General features: G+C 57.5%; 3 protein-coding genes across 10 annotated transcripts in view; 2 read left to right on the top strand and 1 right to left on the bottom strand.

Moving 5' to 3' along the window:
* Positions 1-3506: 3506 nt before the first annotated feature.
* GRINA (glutamate ionotropic receptor NMDA type subunit associated protein 1) lies at positions 3507-6936 on the bottom strand. Its single transcript, XM_053559557.1, has 7 exons — positions 6779-6936; positions 5386-5788; positions 5116-5228; positions 4847-5047; positions 4542-4670; positions 4320-4463; positions 3507-4227 (listed from the first exon to the last, which is right to left on the bottom strand). Exons 2-7 carry the CDS (start codon positions 5762-5764, stop codon positions 4078-4080), a joined length of 1116 nt encoding a protein of 371 aa, XP_053415532.1. The 5' UTR covers positions 5765-5788; positions 6779-6936; the 3' UTR covers positions 3507-4077.
* On the top strand, positions 6259-17302 carry PARP10 (poly(ADP-ribose) polymerase family member 10). Its single transcript, XM_053559556.1, has 12 exons — positions 6259-6381; positions 9822-9901; positions 10024-10198; positions 10281-10535; positions 10608-10844; positions 10930-11639; positions 11745-11966; positions 12039-12135; positions 12327-12962; positions 13061-13194; positions 16293-16467; positions 16548-17302. The coding sequence occupies exons 3-12, from the start codon at positions 10027-10029 to the stop codon at positions 16892-16894; spliced, it is 2985 nt and encodes a 994-aa protein (XP_053415531.1). The 5' UTR covers positions 6259-6381; positions 9822-9901; positions 10024-10026; the 3' UTR covers positions 16895-17302.
* Positions 17303-17450: 148 nt separating this feature from the next.
* Positions 17451-24094, top strand: part of PLEC (plectin) — a 56923-nt gene continuing 50279 nt past the window's right edge. For 4 of the 8 annotated variants that reach the window (XM_053559555.1, XM_053559537.1, XM_053559534.1 and 1 more), the window contains exons 1-2: positions 17451-17577; positions 18795-18992. In XM_053559555.1, the coding sequence (XP_053415530.1) occupies positions 18800-18992 (193 nt within the window). In that variant the 5' untranslated portion in view covers positions 17451-17577; positions 18795-18799. Of the gene's footprint in view, positions 17578-18794; positions 18993-21017; positions 21169-21670; positions 21684-24094 lie in introns of those variants that run through there. The other 4 variants (XM_053559550.1, XM_053559547.1, XM_053559544.1 and 1 more) reach the window with 2 other exon arrangements.

Here is a 24094-nt window from a genome sequence, read left to right as displayed (position 1 = left end):
TCAAGAATGGAAAAGCAAGCATTCCACGTACTCAGCACTAAGCCAAAACTTACAGTAGCACAACTACAGAGCCACATGAGAGAAAAGCACAATTAAATTCAAGAAGTGGGGTCGGGGAAGGGGGCTTGGTAAGTTCCCACCCAAAGGGTACAATGCAGTGGTATATGGCACATTTCCTGGGTGAAGGAGTCAATGGCAACTCAGATTTTACCTTACAAATGCAAATAATATAATTTAATCGTATGTACCCTCAGATTAACCTGAAATTTAAAAAAGAAATATTTGTAGAGTGTTTTGGTGTCAGAACAGAGCAGCTATTCTGCTGCCTGGGAGGCAGCATCTGGGCCCTGACAAGGAAGGAGCCACCTTGGGGGACTGCAGGGCTGGAACCGGGCCCTCAGATGTTCCTCTTTACCCATTCACTGCACCCAATTCCCGGTTTTCCCTGCTGCACCATCACCATCGTCCTCACTGATCTTCCTGCTTCTACTCTAACCAAATCCAGGTTTATCGCTGCTATCCAAACATGGCTCAGACTTCTGAGCTTTCCACCCATGTCCATGGTTGGCCTTAACATACCTCCTTGGCCACCCTTGACTCTTCCCTACATCCTCTCCTCCTTCCCCCAGTCCTTCCAGATGTGCCTCCATGCTTTCCCGGGAACACCTCCCCGCCAATGTCGATGCCAAGCCCATGTCCAGAAGCATGCAGAATTCTTGTGTCCTGGACTTATTCTTGTGCAGATCGTGTCACATAAGGGCTTTCCTACACTTCATGTTCGACGTGTGTGGTGTGCCGGGCCCTGAACTACCCTGTTTCCCCAAAAATAAGACATCCTCCGAAAATAAGACCCACTTACAGGAAAGATAAGACATCCCCTGAAAATAAGACCTAGCTCATCTTTGTGAGCACACCTTAAAATAAGACACTGTCTTATTTTCAGGGAAACAGGGTAGGTGCTGGGCATGTTTTGAGTAATTTGGGAAGGGTTAAGGAAGTAGGCTTTCCTCTGGATTGGATGCTGTTAGGAAGCTGGGGTCATTCTGTGATTGGGTATCTCAATACATCATATTCGTTCTGGCCTCTAGTCTAGCCTCAGACTAGGGCAACACTGAAGCTGTCAGTTGTAAAGAGGCAGCAGCCACTCAGGTTGGCCAGAACAGGGTAGTGCTTGGTCTTTTCAATGGCTTGGACAATGCTCATGTTTTGTCTATGTTCAGACATGATTACACAAGGGTCACAGTCACAGAATGGCCTTGATTGTTGATGTTCTGTGAAATTGTTTATATTTTAACCAGGAGAACATCAAGACCTCTATCTGTGAAAGCCAGGCCAGCTCCTAGCAACACCAAGGCCTCTATCTGTGAATGCCAGGCCAGTTCCTAGCAACGCTGAGGCCTAGCAGATAGGACCAGGCCAGCTCCCACATGGCAGGGACTGCTTTTCTTTCTCTCCTGACCACACAGTTGCTGTGGTCCCACTCCCCTTGGTGCATCAATGTGACCACCGTCTACCTATGCCTCTGCCTGGCCAGGACTAGTTTCCCTCCCTGGGTGGGGCACAGCAGACAGCAGGCCCCTCAGGTGACAGGCCTCTGCTCCCCTGGGCTGCACGCAGCCTGACCCCTTGCAGCTCTGTACGCTGCCCCCGATGCTTCTGGACCCTCTGTACTGTCTGCTCCTAGCTCCTTCTGGCATATCTCTACGACTTCCCTGCTGCTTACTTCACCTACACATTCTATGCTGGTCTCATCTGCCTGAATGCCCTTCACCTACAGTATGGGCTCAAGCCCTCCAGTGTTCAGCCCTGGCCTTCTCTCTTGTAGATGGGGCTTTTACTGTAGATCTCCTTTGCTCAGGCCCATACCTTCAGACCCTAGCTGTCCCCAGGGAGTTTGAGAGTAGTGTCCTTGCACATTCAGGGATGAGTTATTCCTGAGCAGCTCCTTCCACTTCTGCAGATGTTGTAACCATGTAAGTCAGGGGTCCTCAAACTGCGGCCCGCAGGCCGCATGAGGTGGTGTGATTGTATTTGTTCCCGTTTTGTTTTTTTACTTCAAAATAAGACATGTGCAGTGTGCATAGGAATTTGTTTGTAGTTTTTTTTTTAACTATGGTCCAGCCCTCCAAAGGTCTGAGGGACAGTGAATTGGCCCCGTTTAAAATGTTTGAGGACACCTGATATAAGCATTCTTTTTTTCTCTTTAGGGTAAAATCTTGATGGATCTAGGAGCTAGCACTAGGTGGGTCACTTCTAATTACAATGCTCAGAGCACCTCCAGTCACTCAGGAGAAGGAATTGTATCAGCTCAAGGAAACTGCTGGAAGGTGGATTGTGTTGCCTGCCCCATGCTCAGCATGTGACTAAGCTTAGCCCTGTGTGCCAGACTAAGGAGTGTGACTTCATCCTGAGGGCACCCACTGGAGGGCACCCACTTTAAGCAGGCAGGCAGCGTGATTGCCCATTTCTACTTGGCACCTGGAGGGCTGGTGGAGGCCAGCCTGCAGAATCAGAGGCAGAGGGAAGTGGTAGGGAGAGAGGAGGGTGGTTGGCCCTGCTCTGGCCCAAGGAAATCACACAGAAGCAGCAGGTTTCAGGGAAGACGATTTTGGCTTTGGGCAGGTCTCAGCTGAGATGTCTGTGGACACTGGGGTGGCATGGGGTTATGGTATGTGGGTCCCTTCACATGCATGAGGAGCTGCTGTCAGTTAAACAAGTGAATTGACAGACTTGGTGGAGAGGAAGTGGAGCAGCAGCACAGGATCTCATGTCAAGCTGGGTGGAGAGACTGGGAAGAAAGGACTACACAGTAGGGAATGTCCAAGTCCAAGGCTGCCCCTCCCCATAGCCACTGGGAGTTAGGAGCTCAGGAAGGCTCAGATGGAGCCCTGGGCAACAGAGGGACCCCTCTTGGGAGTGGCTAGGGGCTAGAAGAAGACAGGGCCTGACTGGCTGAGTCCACAGAGCCTTTGTCCAACTCTCTGAAAGGGGTTCTGGCCCACAGGTTTCTGGTAACAAGGATACAGAGAGGTTCAGAGGCCTTTTTTCTGATATGGGCCAGGCAGCATTTCAAGGTGCTTAGTCAGATGGACTCCACAGTGACTGGAGATCCTAGGAGAGCCTGGCAGAGCCCAAGGATCAATGACTGATTCCACCTGCCCTTGGCCTGGACTTCAGATGGTAAGAGGGCTTATAGGGGGGCCTGCTGCCATGCTGTGGCTCTTCCAGGAGCAAGTGGCAGACATAGCCAGGCCCCTACCTACCATCTTTGTAGGCACAGGCCTAACTAACTCTGGTAGCCTGGTCTGTCCATCAGTTTGGAATCCCAGGACACATAATGTTGCAGGGAAGATGCCAAGAAAGGATGCACAGTGTAGAGAGAGGACCAGCTACTGTCATGAAACTCACTGATGCCTGGTCCTGTGCCCCATCAGCTAGGGGGTGCCCAGGCCCCCTCCCCACCTCATGGGGGCAGTGAGAAGAGTGACTGGGAGAAGACAGAGAACAGAAGATCCCATTTATTGGAATTTTAATGACAGCAAAGTGAGAGGAAGGCTTCTTCCTCCCCTGAAACATGCTGTCCTTTCTGCCCTCAGGGCTCAGAACAGGGATGAGACCCCCACCTGCATGTCCCCCAGAGGGCAGTACTCCAGGGTGCGGGGAGGGGGAAAGGGTACTCTATGCCAGGCTGGGGAGCTGGGACAGGAGGGAAGACGTGCACCCTCACCTCTTGGCTCAATCAATCCCTCTCCCCTGGGACCTGATGTTACCCCCAGACCCTGGGGTGAGCTGGCAGACAGGGTTCATGCAACAATGAGTGGATAGGAGGTGGCCCAGAAACGTGGCCTTGTTGCCCTTTGGTGGGGCGGGGGGGACAAAGGGGCCATGCTGTGGCCACAGTGGGTCCAAATGGAAGTATCTGCAGTGTACATACAGGAGGGTCGGAGAGGGGCTTCCTTTGCCCCTGGCCGTGCCCAGGACAAGAGAGAGGGGAGCTACAGATGACACTGCCATGCCAGGGGCAGGGTCCAGGCCAGCCATGCCACCTGATGGGGCACAGTAAGCTGAGGGGTTGGGCTATTCCTTGGCACGGCCAATAATGGTAAGGATGTACAGGAAAATGTTGATGATGTCCGTGTACAGGTTCAGTGCAGCAAACACATACTCCTCCGGGCTCAGAGATAGCTGCTTGTTCCCCAGCAGCAGCTGGGTGTCCACTGCCAGGAACTGGGGGTGACAGCACGGGGTTTAGAGGGACAAGCCTGCCCACCCAGCATCCCAGCCCCTCCCCAACAGGGCCTTCCCCCACCCTCACTTACACAGGTGAACAGCAGGGCACCCAGGGAGGCATACACGATCTCCAGGATTCGGTTCCGGATGAAGATGCAGAGAATGGCAAAGATGAAGAGCACCACCATGCTCACCAGGAGCACGCCCATGCACGAGGTGAAGTCGTAGCGGGTCTGGGGGAACAGGGTCAGTGGGTGCCTGGGAGGCCTCTGGGCCCCAAGACCCCAGCACTGCCATGGGGGGCCCCTCACCTGCATGGAGAAGATGACCACTGTGAAGCAGACGGCTGTCGTGATGCCCACGGCCATGATGACCGCCTCAGTGTTGTAGAAGCTGGCGATCATGCCCACCATGTAGGACAAGCTGATGGTCAGGATCGACTGTGGGGAGATGGGACAGGGATTGGGGGGCACCAACCTGGGGTGTGCAAGCTGCTCCCTGCCTCGCCCACGACCCCTGCTCTCCCCTGCTTCTGCAGCAAAAGGGAAACCAGGGGAACCAGGTCCCGTGTGTAGGACTAGAACATCAGGGCCAGAGGCCCAGGTTTGGGGGTTACCAGTGCAACGAGGTTCCAGGGGTGCTTCCGCCGGAAGTCCCCACAACAGCTGAGGACGATGAGGGAGATAAAGAAGATGGCATAGGAGACATAGTAGGTCCAGACGTTCTCCCGGACAAAGCCCTTCACCTCCCCAACAAAAGTGAACACAGACACCGTGGACAGGGTCACTGACAGCTGCAGAGTCAGCACCAGGAACACCTGGGGAGGGAGCGACTTAGAGCCCACCAGGCTCAGGCCTCCCACCCTACTGGACACCCTGTCCCCACCTTCCTGATGAAGGCCTGTCGGATGCTCTTGTCATCCCAGTTGGTGGCAGGAAAGTCTTGGTTGTCATAGTAGGACGGGGGCCCCTCCTCCTGGTAGTTCCCATGCTGAGGTGCTGAGGAGTGGATGGACTTGTCAGCAAACCTGGAGACAGCTGCCCTGACCCGCTCCTGCCCTTCCCCCATCCCTGTCCCATGTCCCCACCCCACCCTTCTCCTGTCCAGCTCTGCCTGTCCCACTCCTGCCCCTGCCTCTGCCCCTGCCGCACTCACAGTCAGGGTCCTGCGCCTGGAAGGCCTGTGGTTGTCCATAGGGGTTGGGGGGGAAAGGGCTCTGAGGGTACGGCCCCTGTGGGTAGCCCTCTGGGGGATAGGGACCCTGAGGGTAGCCCCCTTGTGGATAGGGGCCCTGAGGGTAGGCCCCCTGGGAGTAGGGGCCTTGAGGGTAGCCCCCTTGGGGGTAAGAGTTTGGGCCATGGGGATACCCTGGCTGACCGTAGGGGGAAGGCTGGAAAGGGGGCTGTGGGTAAGGGGTCCCTGGGTAGGGAGGCTGCGCATAGGAAGGCATGGGTGGCTGCGGCCCGCCAGGATATCCAGGATTGGGGGGAGGATAGTTGTCCCCAGACACCAAGAAACTCTTTTCATGGGACATGGCCTCAGGTTCTGTTGTCTGCCCCTAGAGGAGACAGAGAGAACAGTTAGCCCTGCTTGACAGGGTGAAACCAGCCCATGGCAGCCCCACCTGCCGTCAGGAACCCACGGGGAAACAAGGGTAACCCATGACCTTTGCTCCCTGCAGTAGGGAGCCCCGGAACAAGCGGACCAGAAGAAGCGGGTGGGAACTCAGTGACCGGCGTGGGCCTTTGGGAGGAGCTGCTCTAGGGATACCCTAAAGGTGGGGGAGGGGACAGTCCAGGGGGATGACTATCAGCATCGGGATCTGGGGCTTTAGTTGTTTCTTACAAGCAACTGGAGGGCCCTTGTGACCGCTGCCCGCCTCTCCCGGACCAGAGCTCAAGCCGGCGGGAGCTGGGGGCGCGGCCGGCGGGGACGTATGAGGGTGTGCCCGGACCCTCCCCTTCGCATCCCGCCCCTTAAGCAGCTTTAAGGGGCCAGAGCAGGCGGCTATTTCTATCCCAGAAAATCCCCAGGCCATCTGTGACCAACGAGAATCCTGGCCCCCCCATCTCAAGAGCAGGGCCCAACCGTCTCTCGCTCCTGGAGTGGGGGGATCAGGCCTGGATCGGCTACCGCGTGCCTGCCAGTGGGGTACGCCGGGAACAGCGGGGTGCGGGGGTGTGTGGGGGATGGAAGCCACCAAAAGGCATGCGGGGGAATGAAGCAGGAGAGCGAGCGAGGCGGTGAGGGCGGCGGCCGCGGAACCTGCACCGAGGGCCGGTGGGCCCTCCTGCCGGGTCAGGGGCGCTCGGGGCCGCGGGTCCAGACGTCGCGGCCGCGCGCGGCCCCTTCCCTCCGGCTCCAGGCCGCCGTGGCTCCCCGCCCCCACTGCCGCCGCCACCCTGGCCCAGAGCGGGCCGCGCGCCCTGGCCGGACAGACTGACCGACCGAAGGCTGCCCAGCTCTGCTGCGCAGGGCCCGCGCGGGGGCGGTCGGCCAGGGGATGCGAGGGGTCACGCGCGCTTCTGTGCTCAGACCGGAGACTCACCGCTCGTAGGGCGCCGCAGGCCGGTGCGCACGGTGTCCACTGCGCGGCCGCGCGGAGATGGCCGGTGCGCCCGCACTCGCACCAGCTCGGCGGCCGGCTCGGCTGGGCTGGGCCTGCGCCTGCGGCTCGGAAGACGCAGCCGGGCCTTGTGACGGGGCGGGGGCGGGGCCAGGTGGGGCCAAGAGGGGCGGGGCCAGGGGGCGGGGCTCGGCAGTCTAGGCCGAGAACACCAGGCTTCTTCCAGGCCAACCTGCTACATCCTTCCTAGAGTCTTCTCTCCGGGTCGCAAGCCCGAGGCCCGCGATCCGCAGTGTCTACTTGAAGCGGGGAGCGTTGGGTGGTGAGAGCTGAAGACCCTTGGAGGCAGAGGCCTGATATGGCTAATTTGGCGGGGTTTTCGGGGAATAAAGAAATTTATTCCTAAATTCAGGATTTGCTGAAGCTGCCAAGGAGTCTCCATCCCTTCTTGATCTTAAAGCACAAATGTTCATTTTCCCTTTGCACCCAAAGCCATCCCATATCGAGAGTCCTAATTGTTTAGTTGGCCCATTCCCTGTAGCAGCCCAACCTCTGCCAGGCTTCCTCCTAGAGACCCTTTTGTTTTCTGTGCTTACTCATAAGTTGTAAGGGCTGAGGCTTGGAGATAGGATAGCACTGGGGGACTGCGGAGGTCCTCCTGAGGAAGTGCTGACTGTCACAGTCAGGATGTCCCCTGCAGCAGGGCCTCTCCACCTCGGTCGTGGGGCCTTACTCTGTTCTCTTGGCCCTTGGACAGCTGGCCTCTCCCAGACCCAGCAGTGGTTGGGGAAAGGCTCTGTCCTGTGCCCACAGTGTGTGGGGTCAGTGTTTACAGAACAGATCTAGAGAGAGGAAGCCCTGATGTGTAGCTTCTGCACATGCCCATGGTGTAAATAATGCCCATCTCAGCTGGTTTCAAGGTACCACCAGTTTAACAGGAAACTCCTAAAAACATAACAGTCTGGTTGTGGTATGAGCTGCTCCAGGGCACCACTGCCTGTGGTAGGCCCTTCTCAGCCAGGACTGGTACGATGAGTACTAACTATACAGTGTGGAAATAGGTGATGAGTTTTATGAGAAGGCAAGAAGTAGCAGACTTCAAGATAGATTTAGGTTTTGTGAAACTAGCTTATACAATTTGAGAAGAAAAATAAAATAAATACCAAGTTGAGTACAAGGCTTCAGAAGGGGCTCATGTAAGTCAGAGGTCTTTAAGGATTTTTAAATCTGCCACTAAGAGCAGGGTAAAGGAGGTCACGGGATGGGTGGCCATGTGGCTCTGTGGGAAAGGCCAGGCCAACCAGAGGGACGGGCTCGCACAAGAGCACTAAGGCAGGTGAGGTCTGTAGCTCTGGAGTATGAGCTGAGAGGCTGGAGCCTCCTTAAGCATTGGGGTGTGCAAGTGGGCATGGAACCAGAGGAGACTGGGACCTTGTCAAGCAGAGCTGAACAGGCTTGCAGAAGACTAAGCACCAGGCTCATCAAAGCAGCCATGGGTTCTTGAGGATGGCGCTGGAAGTGGGACAATCTCCTAGTCAGAATGGAGATGTTTTGCTGCCTGGAGACAAGCCCCTAAGCAACTGCATGTGTTAATGAGATAAAATTGGTTGCTCGTTAGCAAGCAGGTGTTATACTTTGGACATTTGTGGTGCAGCAGGGTGGAAGTCAAGCCCGGGGGGGAAAAAGCAGGTGGCAATCATTAAGCAAGCAAGTTGCTCCAGTACATGGGCTCCCACACCTGTTGTATAATGCCTCAATAAAAGGCCATGACAGCGGTTACTCAGGGTGCTCCCTGCACCTATGGGAAGCTCGTCTCTTTCAGGCTTGTACCTTCAATCCATATCCCTGCTGTTTTTATTTGCGTAGTGATGGGGTGCCACAGCAGGCGCCGACACAGGCTCGCAAAGGGATTTTGCTTTTGTTACTGACACTGGGAGCTGTAGTGGCCATTGGTACCACTTTACAAGGCTACCCGGTCCTCTCTGTTGAGGGCCCACCATGGGAGTAGGTAGAAGTGGCAGAGGGAGATCAGCTAAAAGGGCATCATTGCCACCCAGCAAGAGACACCAGAGTCTTAGACTGGGGAGGGGGGCAGCAGAGGTGCAATGGGTTCCAGCTGCCCAGGGTTTTTGGCCCCTTTGGAGAAATGAACAGCAGGGGTGAGAATAAGTTTCACTGGGCTGAGTGGTGAATAGGGGTTGGAGAGTGGAGAGCTAGGCTTCACTCTGAGCGGCTGGAAGCAAATAGAGCTTGAGTGATATGGAGAGGGGAGCAGGAGTGTGGATTGTAAAGGCACAGCCTGGGCATGAGACCTGGCACTTCTGTGGGCCCTGTCTGCACCTCCATTTCCCTTTTTGTGGTAAGGATTAGTGTCAGAAGGCATGCCAGCACAGTGCTTGTCACCTGTGGGATCACTCATGATGATGGCAATGATAATATCAGATGGGAAGGCTGGGTGGGTACATGGGCTGGAAGAGAGCCCCAGGGAGGGGCCTGGTAGGGAACTGAGGAGACAGGATGAAGGCTGTGCTGGGATGCACTCTTACAGGTCACACTCAGCACTTTCCGGACTATGGGAAGCCAGTTTACCTGGCAGGTGTGAGGGCAATGGACCATATTTGGGAAACTTGCTGGAGAACCAAAGCTGCTCCTGCTGAGGGTGAGGGTAACACAGACTTAGAGACCCTGAGTCGGGGCAGTGATTCAGGCCCCTAGGTGGACTTAGTGGGGAGGGTCATTGGCTATTTCAAGGCCACAGTGAGAGGCCAGGGGACTGGAGGACCATTCTTGGCCACCCTGACAGCCAAAGGCTGGAGTGGGCCAGATGAAGCCAGTGAGCTGGGCTGGCAGGAGGGTCCTGAGGGGTCTAGTCCAGCCATCAACCCCTGGTCAGAGCTGGAGGTTGAGGCTTCAGCAGAGAAGCAGCACCTCAGGCCCTAAGCTTAGAGCCCTGCCCCTTTCTCCCTCCCTCCCTTCCCTCCTTTAGTTTCACTTTTGTTTTCCTGTCGGGGCCTTCTGCCTGCAGATCTGGCACACAGAGGGTCAGGCAGAGGAGTCCTGGCTGAGAGTGTGGCCCAAGGCTGCCCAGCTGAGGGACACTGGGGTGTAAGTGCTGGCTGTGGGGTCACTCACAGTGAGAGAGTACCAAGGACCACTTTAGAAGGGCCTGGGGAGGGCAGGCGGTGTGGAGCGGGTGCTTCTCTACCCAGTTGATCCTTTCTCCCAAGGTTATGATGGATGAAGAGGCAGGGGCAGCAGTGGAGGTCTGCGGACTGTCCCCCAACGTGCCAGATGAGCTGCTCATGCTCTACTTTGAGAACTACCGACGATCTGGTGGGGGGCTTGTGTTGAGCTGGCGGAGACTTGGCTGTGGGGGTATCCTCACCTTTCAAGAGCCTGCAGGTGAGGAGGGGGCTGGCTGAAGGGGCAGCCTGGGTACCTTGATGCCCTGACACCTGATGTTCTGTTCCACCCCTGCCTGCAGACGCCAAGAGGGTCTTGACCCAGGCAAAGCACGAGCTACATGGTGCCCTGCTGAGCCTGAGGCCAGCTCCACCACCTGCCCCTGGACGTCTGCTTCTCCAAGGACTGTCCCCTGGCACTGCACCCCTGCTTCTGGAACAGCATGTCCAGGCCCTACTATGCACTGCAGGGCTCCCAGTGCAGCCCTGCTGCGCCTTGGCCAGCCCCCGACTGGACCGGGCCCTGATCCAGCTATCCAAGCCCCTTTCTGAGGCAGGTGAGAGGTTGGAATGGGGCTGAGGTGCTGGTTTGGGGAGATGCCCTGAGCCAACCTGCACACTTCCCACAGAAGTCCACATCCTAGAGGAGCAGGCCCAGAATCTGGGCCTGGAGGGGGCCTCAGTGTCGCTGGCCCAGATGCCCCAGGCCCGAGCTGTGCGTGTGGTAGGGGGCACCCTCCCTGTGGACCTGCTGCTGCTAGAGCTGTACCTGGAGAATGAGCGCCGCAGCGGAGGGGGGCCTCTGGAAGGCCTGCGCACCCTACCCAGGCATCTAGGCATTGTCGTCAACTTCCAGCAGTGGCAGGGTAAGTGGGGCAGGATGGACCTAACCCACTCACCCCCCTTTCCCACAAAAACCTAATGGGCTTTCTGTCTTTTCCCTCCTCTCAGTGGCTGAAAGAGTGCTGCAGCGGGATCACAGGCTGCAGGGCTCAGAGCTGATCCTTGTCCCCCATTATGACATATTGGAGCCTGAGGAGCTTGCTGAGGACACCAATGGAGGCGACCATCCGTCCAAACCGGGGTCTGGGGCCACTCAGCATGAGAATGCTCTTCTGAAGGCTGGAGGGCTGGTGGGGGCACGGAAGGGTACAGTGACTCTGACAGTGGGCTCGAGGGAGACACCAGGGCAATTAGGGGCCTCTTTGAGGACTGGTCCAGTGGGATCTGTGGTACAGGCCAGGTCAGTCAACTTGGGGACTGTGGAGTCTCTGGAGCAGGAAGGGCCCATGAGCCTGGCGACTGTGGGGTCTCCAGAGCAGACTGGGTTGGTAAGCCTAGATCCCATGGAGTCTCCTTCCCTGGGAGAGATCTCTGTGGGGATGCTGGGGCAGGAAGCCCTGGTGGAAATTGCCATGGGCTTACCAGGGCAGGAGGGACCGGTGGGTCCAGTGGAGATTGCTTCGGAGTCTGTGGAGAAGGCAGGGCCAGTGAGCCCAGGGCATATGGGGCTGCCGGGGCAGGAAGGCATGGTGGAGACAGTGCTATCGATGGAGCCTGGGGCGATGCGGTTCCTGCAGCTCTATCATGAGGATCTTCTCGCTGGCCTGTGTGATGTCGCCCTCTTCCCACTTGAAGGAACAGACGTGACTGGCTTTCGGGTGAATGAATGATTCTTCACCTTTGGCCCCCCTTTCCCACTGGGGACTCTGGGTACCTTTCCTGTGCCCTAAACCTTATACTGCTCCCCCATCATGTTCCTGCAGCTCTGTGGAGCCCTGGCTCCATGCCAAGCAGCTGAAGAGTTCCTGCAGAGTCTGCTGGGCAGCATTAGCTGTCACGTGCTGAGCCTGAAGCACCCAGGCAGCGCCAAGTTTCTGCTGGGCCCAGAAGGCCAGCACCTTCTTCAAGGGTTGGAGGCTCAGTTCCAGTGTGTCTTTGAGACAGAGCGTCTGGCCAGGGCCACCCTGGACACGGACCCTGAAGAGGTAGGGATCAAGCCCCTGCTCTTTCTTACCCCCAGAAGCAGGGCAGATTGTCTGAACATCCTCTCTCCACAGGTGGACCCCACTGAAGCCCTCCTAGTCTTCTCTGGCCGCACTCACACCCAATGGCCCCCAGATAGTACAGGCAGTGACCAGAAGAACATGAGCCTGGGTAGGGCTCTCTGGGAACCCTCAGCACATCCCAAGGCCCTTGCTTGACTTCCTTCTCTGCCCTGCAAGTGACCCTTCCAAGGCCCACCCTCTACCCCCAAATTAGCTCTCTATCTTTCACCCATTCTGACTCCCTCTGTCTTTAGGGAGGGAGGCACAACCCCTGACCCACTGGCCTCTCCCTGTCCCTAGAGGAAGTCAAAGAGCGGCTAGCCACCCTGGAGGGCCTGGATGGGGAAGACTGGCTGCCTCCAGAGCTGGAAGAAGAGCCTGAGGAGCAGCCAAAAGAGGAGGTGACTCTAGGACACGAGGAAGGGGATCCTGTGGCCCCTAGTACTGGGGCACCTAGGCGGCTGGAGGAGGAGGCTGCGTTGCAGCTGGCCCTCCACCTGTCACTGGAACCTCAAGACCAGGTCACTGAGCAAGAGGAGGCTTCTGCCATACAGCAAGCCCTGGCCCTCTCCCTGCTGGAGGAACCACTATCAGAGGCAGAAGAGCCCCCAGATGGGGCAACTGATGGCAGGGCCCAGCTAGTGGTCCACACAGCCTTTGAGCAGGACATAGATGTGCTGAACCAGGCTCTAGAGGCTGCATTGGAGGAACATCTCCACAAGGAGACAGTGGGTCTTCAGGGACACATGCTGCCTGCAGAGCTGTGTGCCCGCCTGGAGCGGTGCCATGGTGTGAGCATTGCACTGCTCAGGGACTGCACCATCCTCCGTGGCTTTGGAGCCCAACCCACCCGCGCAGCCCGCCATTTAGCTGCACTTCTGGCAGGACCCTGGGATCAGAATTTGGCCTTTCCCTTGACAGCTTCAGGCCCCACCTGTGAGTCTGCATCCTGGACTTGGACAGGGTGGGGTAGGCCAACTATCAGCAGTTAGTGTCCCGGACATGGCCCTGACCCCTATCTCCCTATATATCAGGGCCAGAGCAGGGCCTGAAGGAGCCCTTAAGCAGGCTGGAGCAAGTGGCAGAGGGCACTAGGGAGTTCCAGGAAGTGGTGCAGGCCTTCTACGACACCCTGGACGCTGCTCACAGCAAGATCTGCATCATCCGGGTGAGTCCACACCTTGTCTCGCTGGCCTCATGGCCTTCTGGGCTCTTGGCACCATTAGTACCTTGCAGAGTCTATGGGCTGTCAACTCTGGCTTACATCAAGGTCAGTGTGAAGGTCCCTGCTCTGCTAGTTGTGCTCAGCTGACCAGACAGGCTGGACGCTGATTAGGGGAGATGGGTAACATCAGGCCTCCCCAGCCCCTTTCCCTGCTCAGGAAGTGTTCACGAAGTCTAGGTGGGGGAGGACAGGAGAGCAGAACTTGGGTCCCTGCTCTGCTAGTTACACCCAGGTGACCCAGGACTGTTGGGCCTTCTCCGTGCCTCAGTTTCCTTCTCTGGAGCAAGGGGCGGTGATGCCATCTCCTGGCCATTAGGAGGATTACTTGCTCCACAGATGGACACCTTGTGCTGTTCTGGGGGGCTCTTCTGCCTCCACAGGGGCCACTTTAGCAGGGAAAGGACCAGTGCTTGCTACAGCTTGGGAGCCTCTTGTGTATTTTTACTTGCTGAATTTGGCCACCCACCCTTAGCATGAGTGTGTTTCAGAAAAGGCTGGGAACAATTGGTGGGGAACCAGAGTGAAATTTCAGGAGCCCTGGGAGCTATCAGCCTATCTGGGCAGGTATAGGAAGAAGAGGCTGAGGAGGAATGGGAGGCCAGGGAGTCATGAGCACATGGTGTCACAGAAGACAACCAGGAAACGAAGGAGGGAATGGGGCCCACAGGTCTGCACTGCTTACAGAAGGGACTGCGGGGAGCTGGTCTGCTGGCTGGTTGGTATGGGGTGGGGGGTGGAGAGTAAATAGGAGGTGCAGATAGGGCCAACAATGGAAATAAGCTGGCTAAAGAAGGAATGATGGGAAAGTAGCTAGAGGAGGGTGCAAGGTTGAAGACAGGTTTTCTGTCTGAGAAGACTCAAGTGTGCTCAGCTGAAGAGAAGGAATTTGCAGAGATGGCCGGCTACAGACGAGTGAGAAGGAGGGGATACTGGAGAGTAGGGGTCACTGCTGGTGAGACTGGGCTGGGTGCTCACAACTCTTGATGCTCAAAGTCGTGTGTGGGGCCAGCAGCAGCAGCCTCCCCCTGTGGTCAGAGATGTGTAGAGAAAACCTGTGGTCTCCCCAGACACCCACCACCACTACCATCACTTCCACCCATCACTATCACCATCATCACCATCATTACCATCACCACTACTAACTACCACCATTACCACCCAGATGTACTGTGCTCATATCCTGCTGGTTTTGTTAATTACATGCACTTGGTTCTTCTACTGAGCACCTTTATGAGTTTAGATGGTACACTTGAATCTTTTTTTTTCCCCACTAGTCAATTTTAGAGATTGCTTCTTGCCTTTATGCATAGAATATGGGCCTCCCTTCCTTCTCTCTTACCTACTCCTTCCTTTCATCTCACAGTTTGGTCAGTTTTATTTATTTTGAGACAGGATCTTACTTTGTTGCCCAGGTTGCTTCAGCCTCCCAAGTAGCTGGGACTACGGGTGCATGCCACCATTCCTGGATAATTTTTCTATTTTTTTGTAGAGGTGAGGTCTTTTCTTGCTCAGGCTGGTCTCAAACTCCAGGCTTCAAGCAATCCTCCCACCTTGGCCTCATGAAGGGTTAGAATTATAGGTGTGCATGCAGCCAATTGAAACTATTAGGTAGTCAGAATTTTTGTAAATTTACAAACTTTACATTATATTCTGTAACTACCAGGAAGCCTCCATGTTTGGGCCATAGGTTGATAGACATACCGTGAAAATGAAAAAAATATTTACCATTGAATGATAAAGAGGGAGATGAAGTCCTATGCTGCATGAAAGAGAATGCTCAAGGATTCAAGTCCTAATGTCTTCTATTTTAACTTTAATCTTCTCTGGGTCATGCTTGACTCCTGGGGTTACTCTTTGTACCTTGTTACCCTCTTGCATAGATTCTTCGATTTGGTGCCAGTATCTCCTTAAGTGGGTAGTAAACTTTGACTTTTAATATTTCCTTTTACGATTAGAGCTATTTTGCAACTATAATTTGATATTAGTGTAAACATCCCACCTTACATGTCCTTAGAAGTCCTTATTTGTCTGCACTGTGCATTAACAGTTTGGCTGGAGATAGTGTTCAGGTTCAAAATATGATTTCCCTCAGGTATTTGAAAACTGCTTTTTATTCCTTCTTAAAATTTTTTTTTCTTGGAAAGTTAAAAGAAATTCCTCCCTGGTTCTTAGCATCTGGTATTGGTAGTGAGAAACCCAATGTAAGAATGTGAGACTCCCCCCATTTGTATATTGATCTTGTGTGTGTGTGTGTACTTGTTGCGTTTTCTTCAAAGGTTGAGGTTCCCGGCAGGTACATGCAGTGTGTCTTCCCATTGTCCTTCTTTGCATTTCATGGCTCCTCTCCAGCTGAAGATTCGCCGTTCCCTCAGGGAAACTGCCCTCCCTTTTGTGTGCCAGTGGCCCTGTAGAGCTCCTGCTATCCCTGTGCTCTCCGCCTTCCCCTCTCTTCCTTCAGCTCCCCACTGTGCCTCAGTTCCTTAACTCCATCTAGACCCCATCACTGGTTCTTAGCTTTCACCATTTCATTCTTTGGCTCATTCAGCAGTCCCATTCTTAATTGAAGAACTCGTATTTTCAGACCATTTCTTTTTCATAGGAGCTAGTCTTGTTTAACAGATACTCTTTTGCGGCCCTCCAAAATGACTAGTTAGAATTTCTTTAGAAGCTTTGTCCAGGGCTGACTGGCAGGTGGGTGACCTGAGGCCTTCTCTCCCACCTAAGTCTCTCTGCAAGCAGGTCTGGGCCCATCTCCTGTGCTGGGAGTAAAGTCTTGTGGGCAGTGTAGGCACCTGGCCCAGCTTTCTCTGCAGAGTCCTGGCTGGGCAGTCTGCCCCCTGCAGGCCTCTGTTGCACCCCGCTAATGTCACTTGTCCCACGCAAGTGCTGGGCAGAGCATGCCTGGGCTGCCAAATCTCTCCTAAACCCTTAACTCCACCAGAGAAGGGCTCCCGCTTGGAGGGCTCACCTCTGCCTTGGGTCAGCCCAGGGGCAAAGGGATGTTCTCCGAATAGCCAGTCCCTGAATGCATCCCCGGGCAGGTGGAGCGTGTGTTGCACCAGCTGCTGCAGCCGCAGTACGAGCTGCACCGGGAGCGCCTGCTGCAGCGCTGTGTCGGGCGCCCGGTGGAGCAGGTCCTGTACCACGGCACGACGGCGGCCGCAGTGCCCGACATCTGCGCACACGGATTCAACCGCAGCTTCTGCGGCCGCAACGGTGAGGCCTGTCCAGGCAGGCGGGGGCGGGGCGCTCTGTCCAGCCCGACAGCCCTGACCTCCGCCCGTCCCGCCTCGCAGGCACGCTCTACGGACGGGGTGTTTACTTCGCGAAGCGCGCCTCCTTGTCGGTGCAAGACCGATACTCGCCACCCAACGCCGATGGCCACAAGGCGGTGTTTGTGGCACGGGTGCTGACCGGCGACTACGCGCAGGGCCGCCGCGGTCTGAGGGCGCCCCCGCTGAGGCCCTCCGGCCACGCCCTCCTTCGCTACGACAGCACGGTGGACAGCCTCGGCCAGCCCAGCATCTTCGTCATCTTTCACGACACTCAGGCGCTGCCCACCCACCTCATCACCTGCGAGAAAAAGCCCCGGGCTTCCCCAGAGGACTCCCTGGGCCTCTTGGGCCACTCCCCAGCCACCTGACCAAAGAGGCCGCCCTCGGGTGTCCTGCTCCCTAATGTCCACGCCCCTCACTGCCCACTTCCAACCTGCTCTGCGCAGGTTGGGGTGAGGGGCAAGGCAGCGGTAACGAACCAGGAGGGTCGGGGCGGTCCCTGCCTGGCTGACCCAACCACCAGGGGTCAGCAGAGCCCAAGCCCTGGCCGCCACCGCCCGTCTCGGAGTGCGGCTCTGTTGTTTGAATAAACGTAGGTGAAATCAGCTGGGGGGCCTCTGCGGCTCGGAGAGAGACCTCTGCCTGGGCAGTGCCGCGCCTGGTTGTGACAGGAGCGGGTGCGTCCGCCAGGGCGCCGGGCTGCGGGGCGGGGCCGCGCGCGCACTCGTGCGGTGCGCCTCCACGTTGTCCTGGTGTCACGCACGCTCACCCCAACGTCTCCTTGCAGACCGGCCCGCCCCGTGCGCGCGAGGAGCAGGTTGAGCCCGCGGTGCGTGCTCGCGGGTCTGCGCGGGCCGAGTCACGTCGCGGGCGCCCGGGTCTCCTGGGCATAGCTCCCTCGCTGTCTGCCGGGCCCGCGCAGTGCAGCGCCGCGCTCAGCTGGGGCTGGGCCGGGGCGGGGCTCGGGCTCGCCCCGCCTGCGGCGCCCCTGCGGCTCCTGGGTCTCAGCAGTCTGGCTGCGCCGCGGACCTGAGAGGAGCCGAGCCGCCAGGCACGTAAAAGCGGGGTTGGGATGAAGAGACGTGCAGCGTGTGGGAGCCGCCGAGTCGGGTGGGCACTCCGGCCGCAGGCGATCCGGAACTAGGGTCTGCGCTGCAGGCGACGCCGCCCTCCCTGCGCGACCAAGACTGCGGAACCGGTCGGGCGGTGCCCCGGGTGTGGGCAGGAAAGGTGGTTGGGGAGGCGCGGCTGGCCGCGGTTCTGCGGGCGGAGGAGCTGGAGTGGGGGCGGGACGGCTGGCCCCCTGCTTGGTGCCCGCTGTCGTCTCCTCAGCGTTCGCCCTGAGGGCGGAGGCACAGAGCCCACATTGTCCCCCACACGCCAGCTCACCCCCGCCAAGACAGAGCCCCATTCACCTCCCACACGCCAGTGCTGGTGGGGACGGGGAGCTGAGGAGTGTGCACCCGTGGGTTTGCGCGCGCTCTGGCTGCGCCTGCCCTGCTGGAGCACACTGGGCGCAGGGTGGGCTGCCGGAGCGGGGCCCAGGCTCCCCCCTGGCCTTGCCGCAGCCAAGCTCCTGCGGCCCACGCCGCTGCGGCTTCAGCTATTTATAGGCTGTCACTGCGGAGACTGCGGTGGGGCAGCGCGGGGCTGAGGTGCGGGGAGGGGCTGTTAATGGGGAGTCCTAGAGACCGAGACAGCTTGGGGGTAGAGGGTCAGTGTCGGGGTTTGGGGCTGGGGTCCTTCCCTTATGTCTTAGGGAGGGGAGGGGCGATGGTCAGCGTTTGTTGATGGCCTCTCCTGCCTGCTGATTCGAGGATTAGAGAGGGAGCCCAAATTTGAGACGGAGGGAGGGGTGGCTAGTGTCTGGGTGAAGGTAATCACCCCCCTCCCATTGACAGGGTGGAGAGTGGAGTCAGTGTCTGGTGATGGGGTGAGCCCCTGGTGGCAGGGTGCAGCGTTTAGGTGACAAAGAGTGGCAAGGGCAGGCACTATCTTGGTGATAGACGAGAGAGGTGAGGTCTGTGTTTGGGGAGGTGTCATCGTGTGGGTATCTGAGGGATATGCTGGAGGAGAGGGTTGTCAGCATCTGGGCTGAGAGCCTAGGATCCATATGTAAATGAGGCAGGGTGTAGGACACTGTGGGTGTCAGTGTCCAGGTGACAGGGTGGACAAGATAGGGTCAGTGTCTAGGTGAGGAAGGGGGTGGGTCAGTGCACAGGGGAACCTCACTGGACAGAGTTGTGACCCTTCCTGCTCCTCCTCTAGGAGGCATGTCAGGTGAGGACTCCGAGGTGCAAGCAGTGGCTGAAGATGTCTCTAATGGCAGCAGTGGCTCGCCCAGCCCTGGGGACACCCTGCCCTGGAACCTCGGGAAAACACAGCGGAGCCGTCGAAGCGGGGGTGGCTCCGGGAGCAACGGGAGCGTCCTGGACCCTGCTGAGCGGGCTGTTATTCGCATCGCAGGTAACACGAAAGGGTCTGGTCTGCCCAAGTCTTCAAGCACACCGTGTTGTTTTGGGCACCTGCAGTGTGCTGCAGGCAGGTGAGAAGCCTGCAGGATCTGCGAGGCAGGCAGCGCAGTGCCACCTGCTGGTCACCCCGGGAAGCTTCAGCGGCCTGAGGTTGGGTTCCTTGAGGCAGCAGACATCACTGACTTCTTGACAAGGGCTCAGCGCCTAGCTGCCGCGATAACTTTCTTGGGCTTCCGCCCAACAGACCCCTAGTCTTGGCTGCCACCAAAGGGGGAAGATGTGACTGTATAAGAGTGAGACAGGATTGGGGTGCCTGGTTGTCCAGAGCCCCAGCCTCTCCCTGAGCCAGGGTTTGGTTTTGCCCTCCAGTAGCTGCCAGAGTGGGGACGAGGGTTGGGAGGGCCTGGTGAGAGGCCCTGGGGGAGGGGTAGGCAGCTGGAGGGTGGCCCTCCTTTGTAGGAGTGGGTGACCTAGGGCTAGGGCCCCAGGGCAAGATGTACCGATAAGGGGAGGAACCAGTGGAGGGTCTCTAGGCTCAGGTGCTGGAATATTTGCTAGTACCCTTAGAGAATGAGGCGAGCCCTGCAGGAACTGGGAGGGTGGACTTGCAGGAGAGGGCTGGGAGGGCAGCTGCTGAGCTTGAGGAACTCTGTTGGTGGGAGTACAAGGCTTGTAGAAATGGAGAGCTGCAGAAAAGAGTGTAGGGGAACGCAGCTGCTACCCCGCACCCAATGTGGTAGTGTGAGCCCTTCTGGGCTCTTCATGTCACCTACCAATTTTAAGGAATGAGGTCATCTTTTTCCTTTTGAAAGGGAATCATGATCATGAATGTCCTTTCTCACCCGGATCTTCTTTAGCATCACCTTTAAAGATGTGGGGGGCAGCGCAGGGTGCTGTGATCTTTGTAGGATCAGTTCCTAGAAGTGGGACTCCTGGTTACAGGGCCTGCAGCATTTAAGGTTAGAGGGGTATTGCCAGGGGCGTTCCCAAAAGGAGGACATTTGTCCTCACTGGGACAAGGGGTTTTGCCAATCTAATGGGTGGGAAATAATTCTTCTGTTGTTTTTCATTTCATTTTATTTATTCATTTTTATTTTCTTGGCGACAGAGTCTCACTTTGTCACTCTTGGTGTGAGTGCTGTGGCATCATGGCTCCCAGCAACCTCAAACTCTTGGGCTCAAGCGATTCTCTTGCCTCAGCTTCCCAAGTAGCTGGGACTACAGGTGCCCACCACAACACCCAACTATTTTTTAAGAGAGGGAGGTCTCCCTCTGGCTCAGGCAATACACCCACCTTAGCCTCCCAAGGATTAATTACAGCTGTGAGCCACCGTGCCTGGCCTCGTTTTTCATTATTTTAAACGTTTTTGCAGAATTGGTTGAAAGTCAGGCAGACATCATGAGATTTTATTCCTTCATATATTTTTTAAAGAAATGGGGTCTCATTACATTGCCAGGGCTGGACTCCTGGGCTCACGCTGTCCTCCCACCTTTACCTCTTGGTGGCTGGGACAGGCAGCCACGATGCCCAGCTAATTTTTTCTTTTTTGTCACCAACCATTTTTTTTCCTTGTGTAAATGGAGTATTCCAGCGTTCTTAAGAATAGTTTCTCTCGTTGTGTTTTAAGAGCTGTTGATGTACTGAAGATGTTGGCAGTGGGAGAATTCCTGCTCAGGAGAAGGAGCTAGGGAGGGAGGAGGACAAGGCTGCGCCCGGGGCGCTGCCTCTGCAGGGAGCCGCCTGGGCCGGGGACCTGAGGGATTCGTGCGGTCGCTACTGGATCTGGAGCAGGAAGGAATGTGCGCCCGCTGGGACGTTTGTGGGACTGACAAACCGAGGAGCCCCGGGGCTAGCCCTGGTCTGGTGGAGGCGGGGAGCCCCGGGGCTAGCCCTGGTCTGGTGGACGGGGAGGCGGGGAGGTGCTGGCCGCAGCTCCCCTGGGCCCCGCCCCGCCCGTGGGGCATCCTGGGTGCGGGGGCGGGGCGGGAGCGGCCTCTTTAAAGCGGCGTGCGCGGCCGCAGGGACAGAGAGGCCGCCAGGGTGGAAGTTCCCGACGCGCCACCGATCCCCGCGCCTGCCGGCATGGCCGCCCTGCTGCCGCCCTGCCCGCCGCCCGACGAGCTGGACTTCATCCAGGCCTACGAGGAGGTGCGGGAGAAGTACAAAGGTACGGCGCCTCCACGGCCCGGGCGCCCTGCCATCTGGGCCAGCCTGACAGCCCGGCTGCTGACCACCTTGCCCATGGGGACCCTCCGAACCGCGGCCTAGCCAGAGCTCGGCCACTCTGCGGGGCTCACCAGCCTTGTTCGTCCCCCATTGCTGGCTCCTAGGGAAGGGACCGGCGCGCTCGGCTGAGCCCTGCCGTCCATGCCCTTAATAGGATATCCTGAGGCATGCATGAGTGGGTGGGGTGGGACTCCGCGTGGGTGGGTGCCCGCAGAGATTGTCAGGGTCCAGTGTGCAGAGCCAGCAGACACGTGGGGCAAGGCTGAGCCATCTGCTGCCCCTCCTCTGGGGTGCCTCCCCATGGACAAGGGTGGCTGGGGCTGCCTGGCAATGGGTTGCATAGTTCTTGCCTCTCCTCACCTCCCCAAACTGGCTTGGGCCTGAGCTGCCACTCTTCTTTGGCAAGAACCCCTGGGACACCCCTTCTCTGTCCCCTGGGGGGCACCTGCGTGCTGGGTAAGTCAGAGCAGCCTCTTTGTCCTCTCTAGAGGAACATCAGAATGGACTGCCCACCCACTCTGTGGTTTCAGCAGACCCCCTTGTCCTGCTCCTTGCCTGCCTGGAGCCCCTGGTGCACTCAGGCCCTCACAGCTGTCAGCCACTCTTGCAGCCCAGCTGCCTGGCTTGGGTTTGGATTGTGGGGCTCAGAGCAGGCAGGGACACAGCCCTGGTTCCCAGCCCACAGAGGTTTAGAGGCCTGGGAGTGAGCTTCTTGGGGAGGGTCGGGGTGAGGGCCCTGGACAGCAGCTGACCACAGCAGGTTCCAGCTTCCTGCAGCCGGTTTTGCTGGCTCTGCCCCCAAGGGCAGCTCAGGGAGAGAGGTCTTCCTGGGGCTCTGCCCGGAGCCCTGTGGCGCTGCTCTCCACTGTGACCGCACCCAGCTAGACAGGGTAGGTTTCACAGTGCCTGGGGCTCATCTCTTCCCTGTGTACCCCATGGCCAGCTTTCCTGGGCAGGGCAGATGTGCTGTGATGGTCCTCTTTGCCAGTGTGGTCCTGTTTGCCTGTGTGATCAGGTCTCTCAAACCAGGCGAGATGCACCTGTGAGAGTGGGCTTCTGAGCCTGACCACTGCACCCTGGGGATGCCAGGAGGCCTGCCTTGGAGGGCCCACCTGGACAGGTGTAGGTGTAAGCAGCCGCCTACCTGGACCACAGCCTTCCTGGAAAATCCCAGGGTAGGACTGTTTATGAACTGGCTGCTTGGTTTAAAGTGGGGATACCTGTGTAGACTAGTGTTTCCTTCTGGAACCTTCCTGGATCTGATCATGTCTCTGGACTGTGTGTGGTGCCACAGCCTGTCCTGGTCATATGCTGAAGCAGTCCTGGCCCAAGGGGCTGTGTTTCTTCCTCTTATGGGGCAGGACCTACTTCCAATTTATCCAAGAGGGTCCTGATGGATCCCTAGAGGTAACTGGGTCCCATCTTTGTACCCTTCCACTTAGGCCAGCTCACCTGGAGGCCAGGGTTGGTACCAGGTACTCAGGGCTGTTTTGGCCTATGTCTGCCTCATGGGCTTGGTGATGGGGGCTGACAAGGAGAGGAGGGACTCTTGCCTAGATCCTATGTGTGAGGGTTGGGGTGCTTGGCCCAAGGGGAGATTGTCACATTGTGGTGCAGCTGCCTGCATTGTGTGGCATTGACCTGAGAGTCTCTAAGGAATGCAGGTGTTGGGCTCCTTATGGGATATACCAGGTACCTGAGCACCTCAGCTCCTGGCTTAAGACCTGGAGGCAGGGGAGGGGCTGGGCTGGTGCCTGTGGCTGGGAGGCATAGACCGAAGCCAAGGAGTGGCCTAGGGGAGGCCAGAGATAGCCCTATGTGTCCCACTTGTCCAGGCCTGGCCTCTGTAAGCCTCTTGGACTTGCCTTAGGGCTGGAGCCTGTCCACCCTGTCTCTGGGGTAAGGGTGCTGTGGGAGGGTGTTCTCAGAGAGGAAACCAGGGAGGACATGGCATCTGCTGTTAGCCAGCCAGTACCTGAGAGGTGGTACCCAAGTCTCCTCCATTGTGCGCAGCTGGAAAAGGGGTTCGGGAATGCCACCCATTCTGGGCCCACCTCAGCACTGGCCTGCTCTGAGGAGGGAAAGGAGGCCCAGACCTGCTACCAGGGACCCCTGCCCAGCTGAGGACAGCTCTGGCTTCTGCTTCCTGGCCTCCTCCCTGCTCTGGCACTTGCCTCCAGCCCCGCCCTCCCTCAGGGCAGGGAGGTGTCACCTCCCTGTCTGACCCTCATTCTAGTGACCTTCACCCCCTACATCTCAGGCCCTACTATAGACACGTCATTTCACTCCCTGGCTCTCCCCTGGAAATCCCCAGTCTTCCCTGTGCAGCTGGTCAGTTGTGCTTTTCTCAGAACATTTTCAACTTTCTGTCTGCCCGAGCCCCTCAGCTCTCCACATTCTTCCTGCCTTCTCTCCAGGGCTGATTCCTCAGGGACTGAGGCCACTGGGGCTATGGCGGGAGAGCTGTGGTTGCCTCATGGAAGGGGCGTCCCATGCCTGTGGCTATGGGCAGGTGTCTTGCAGCCAGCCAGCTAGTGGCAATGGGATCCTAACCCCCGGATCCTGGCCTATGACAGCTCGCAGAGGCTGAGCCACCCTGCTATGCCACGGGGGCCTGGAGAGGCCTGTTGACTGGTGTGGGAGGGCAGGGAGATGATGTAGGTGATGGGAGGGGAGGGTGTTTGGTGAAGATGGAGCATCCTGGACCCTAGGCAGTGCTGCACACACAGGGGAAGGGCCTGTCCTTGGAGTCAGGGCACAAGGAGTGGGCAGTATGTCAGCCAGGGGTGGGGACAGCCAGGAGTAGAGACTTTCAGGTTGTCTTGTTAGGGATGAGGGTGGAAGAAGAGTCACCATGCTGGGGATGC

This window comes from Nycticebus coucang, chromosome 13 (assembly GCF_027406575.1).
Source record: "Nycticebus coucang isolate mNycCou1 chromosome 13, mNycCou1.pri, whole genome shotgun sequence".
NCBI lineage: Eukaryota > Metazoa > Chordata > Mammalia > Primates > Lorisidae > Nycticebus > Nycticebus coucang.
This window is presented reverse-complemented; position numbering and strand designations above follow the sequence as displayed.

Excerpts from the sequence above, each read along its gene's own strand:
- GRINA (XM_053559557.1), bottom strand. The coding sequence starts at position 5,764 with ATGTCCCATGAAAAGAGTTTCTTGGTGTCTGGGGACAACTATCCTCCC. Across the intron at positions 5,229-5,385 it reads CCAGGCGCAGGACCCTGACT|CACCTCAGCATGGGAACTAC; the intron begins GTGAGTGCGGCA and ends TCCACTCCTCAG. Across the intron at positions 4,228-4,319 it reads GTGCCCTGCTGTTCACCTGT|TTCCTGGCAGTGGACACCCA; the intron begins GTAAGTGAGGGT and ends TGTCACCCCCAG.
- PARP10 (XM_053559556.1), top strand. The coding sequence starts at position 10,027 with ATGATGGATGAAGAGGCAGGGGCAGCAGTGGAGGTCTGCGGACTGTCC. Across the intron at positions 11,640-11,744 it reads CAGACGTGACTGGCTTTCGG|CTCTGTGGAGCCCTGGCTCC; the intron begins GTGAATGAATGA and ends ATGTTCCTGCAG. Across the intron at positions 12,136-12,326 it reads CCAGAAGAACATGAGCCTGG|AGGAAGTCAAAGAGCGGCTA; the intron begins GTAGGGCTCTCT and ends CCCTGTCCCTAG.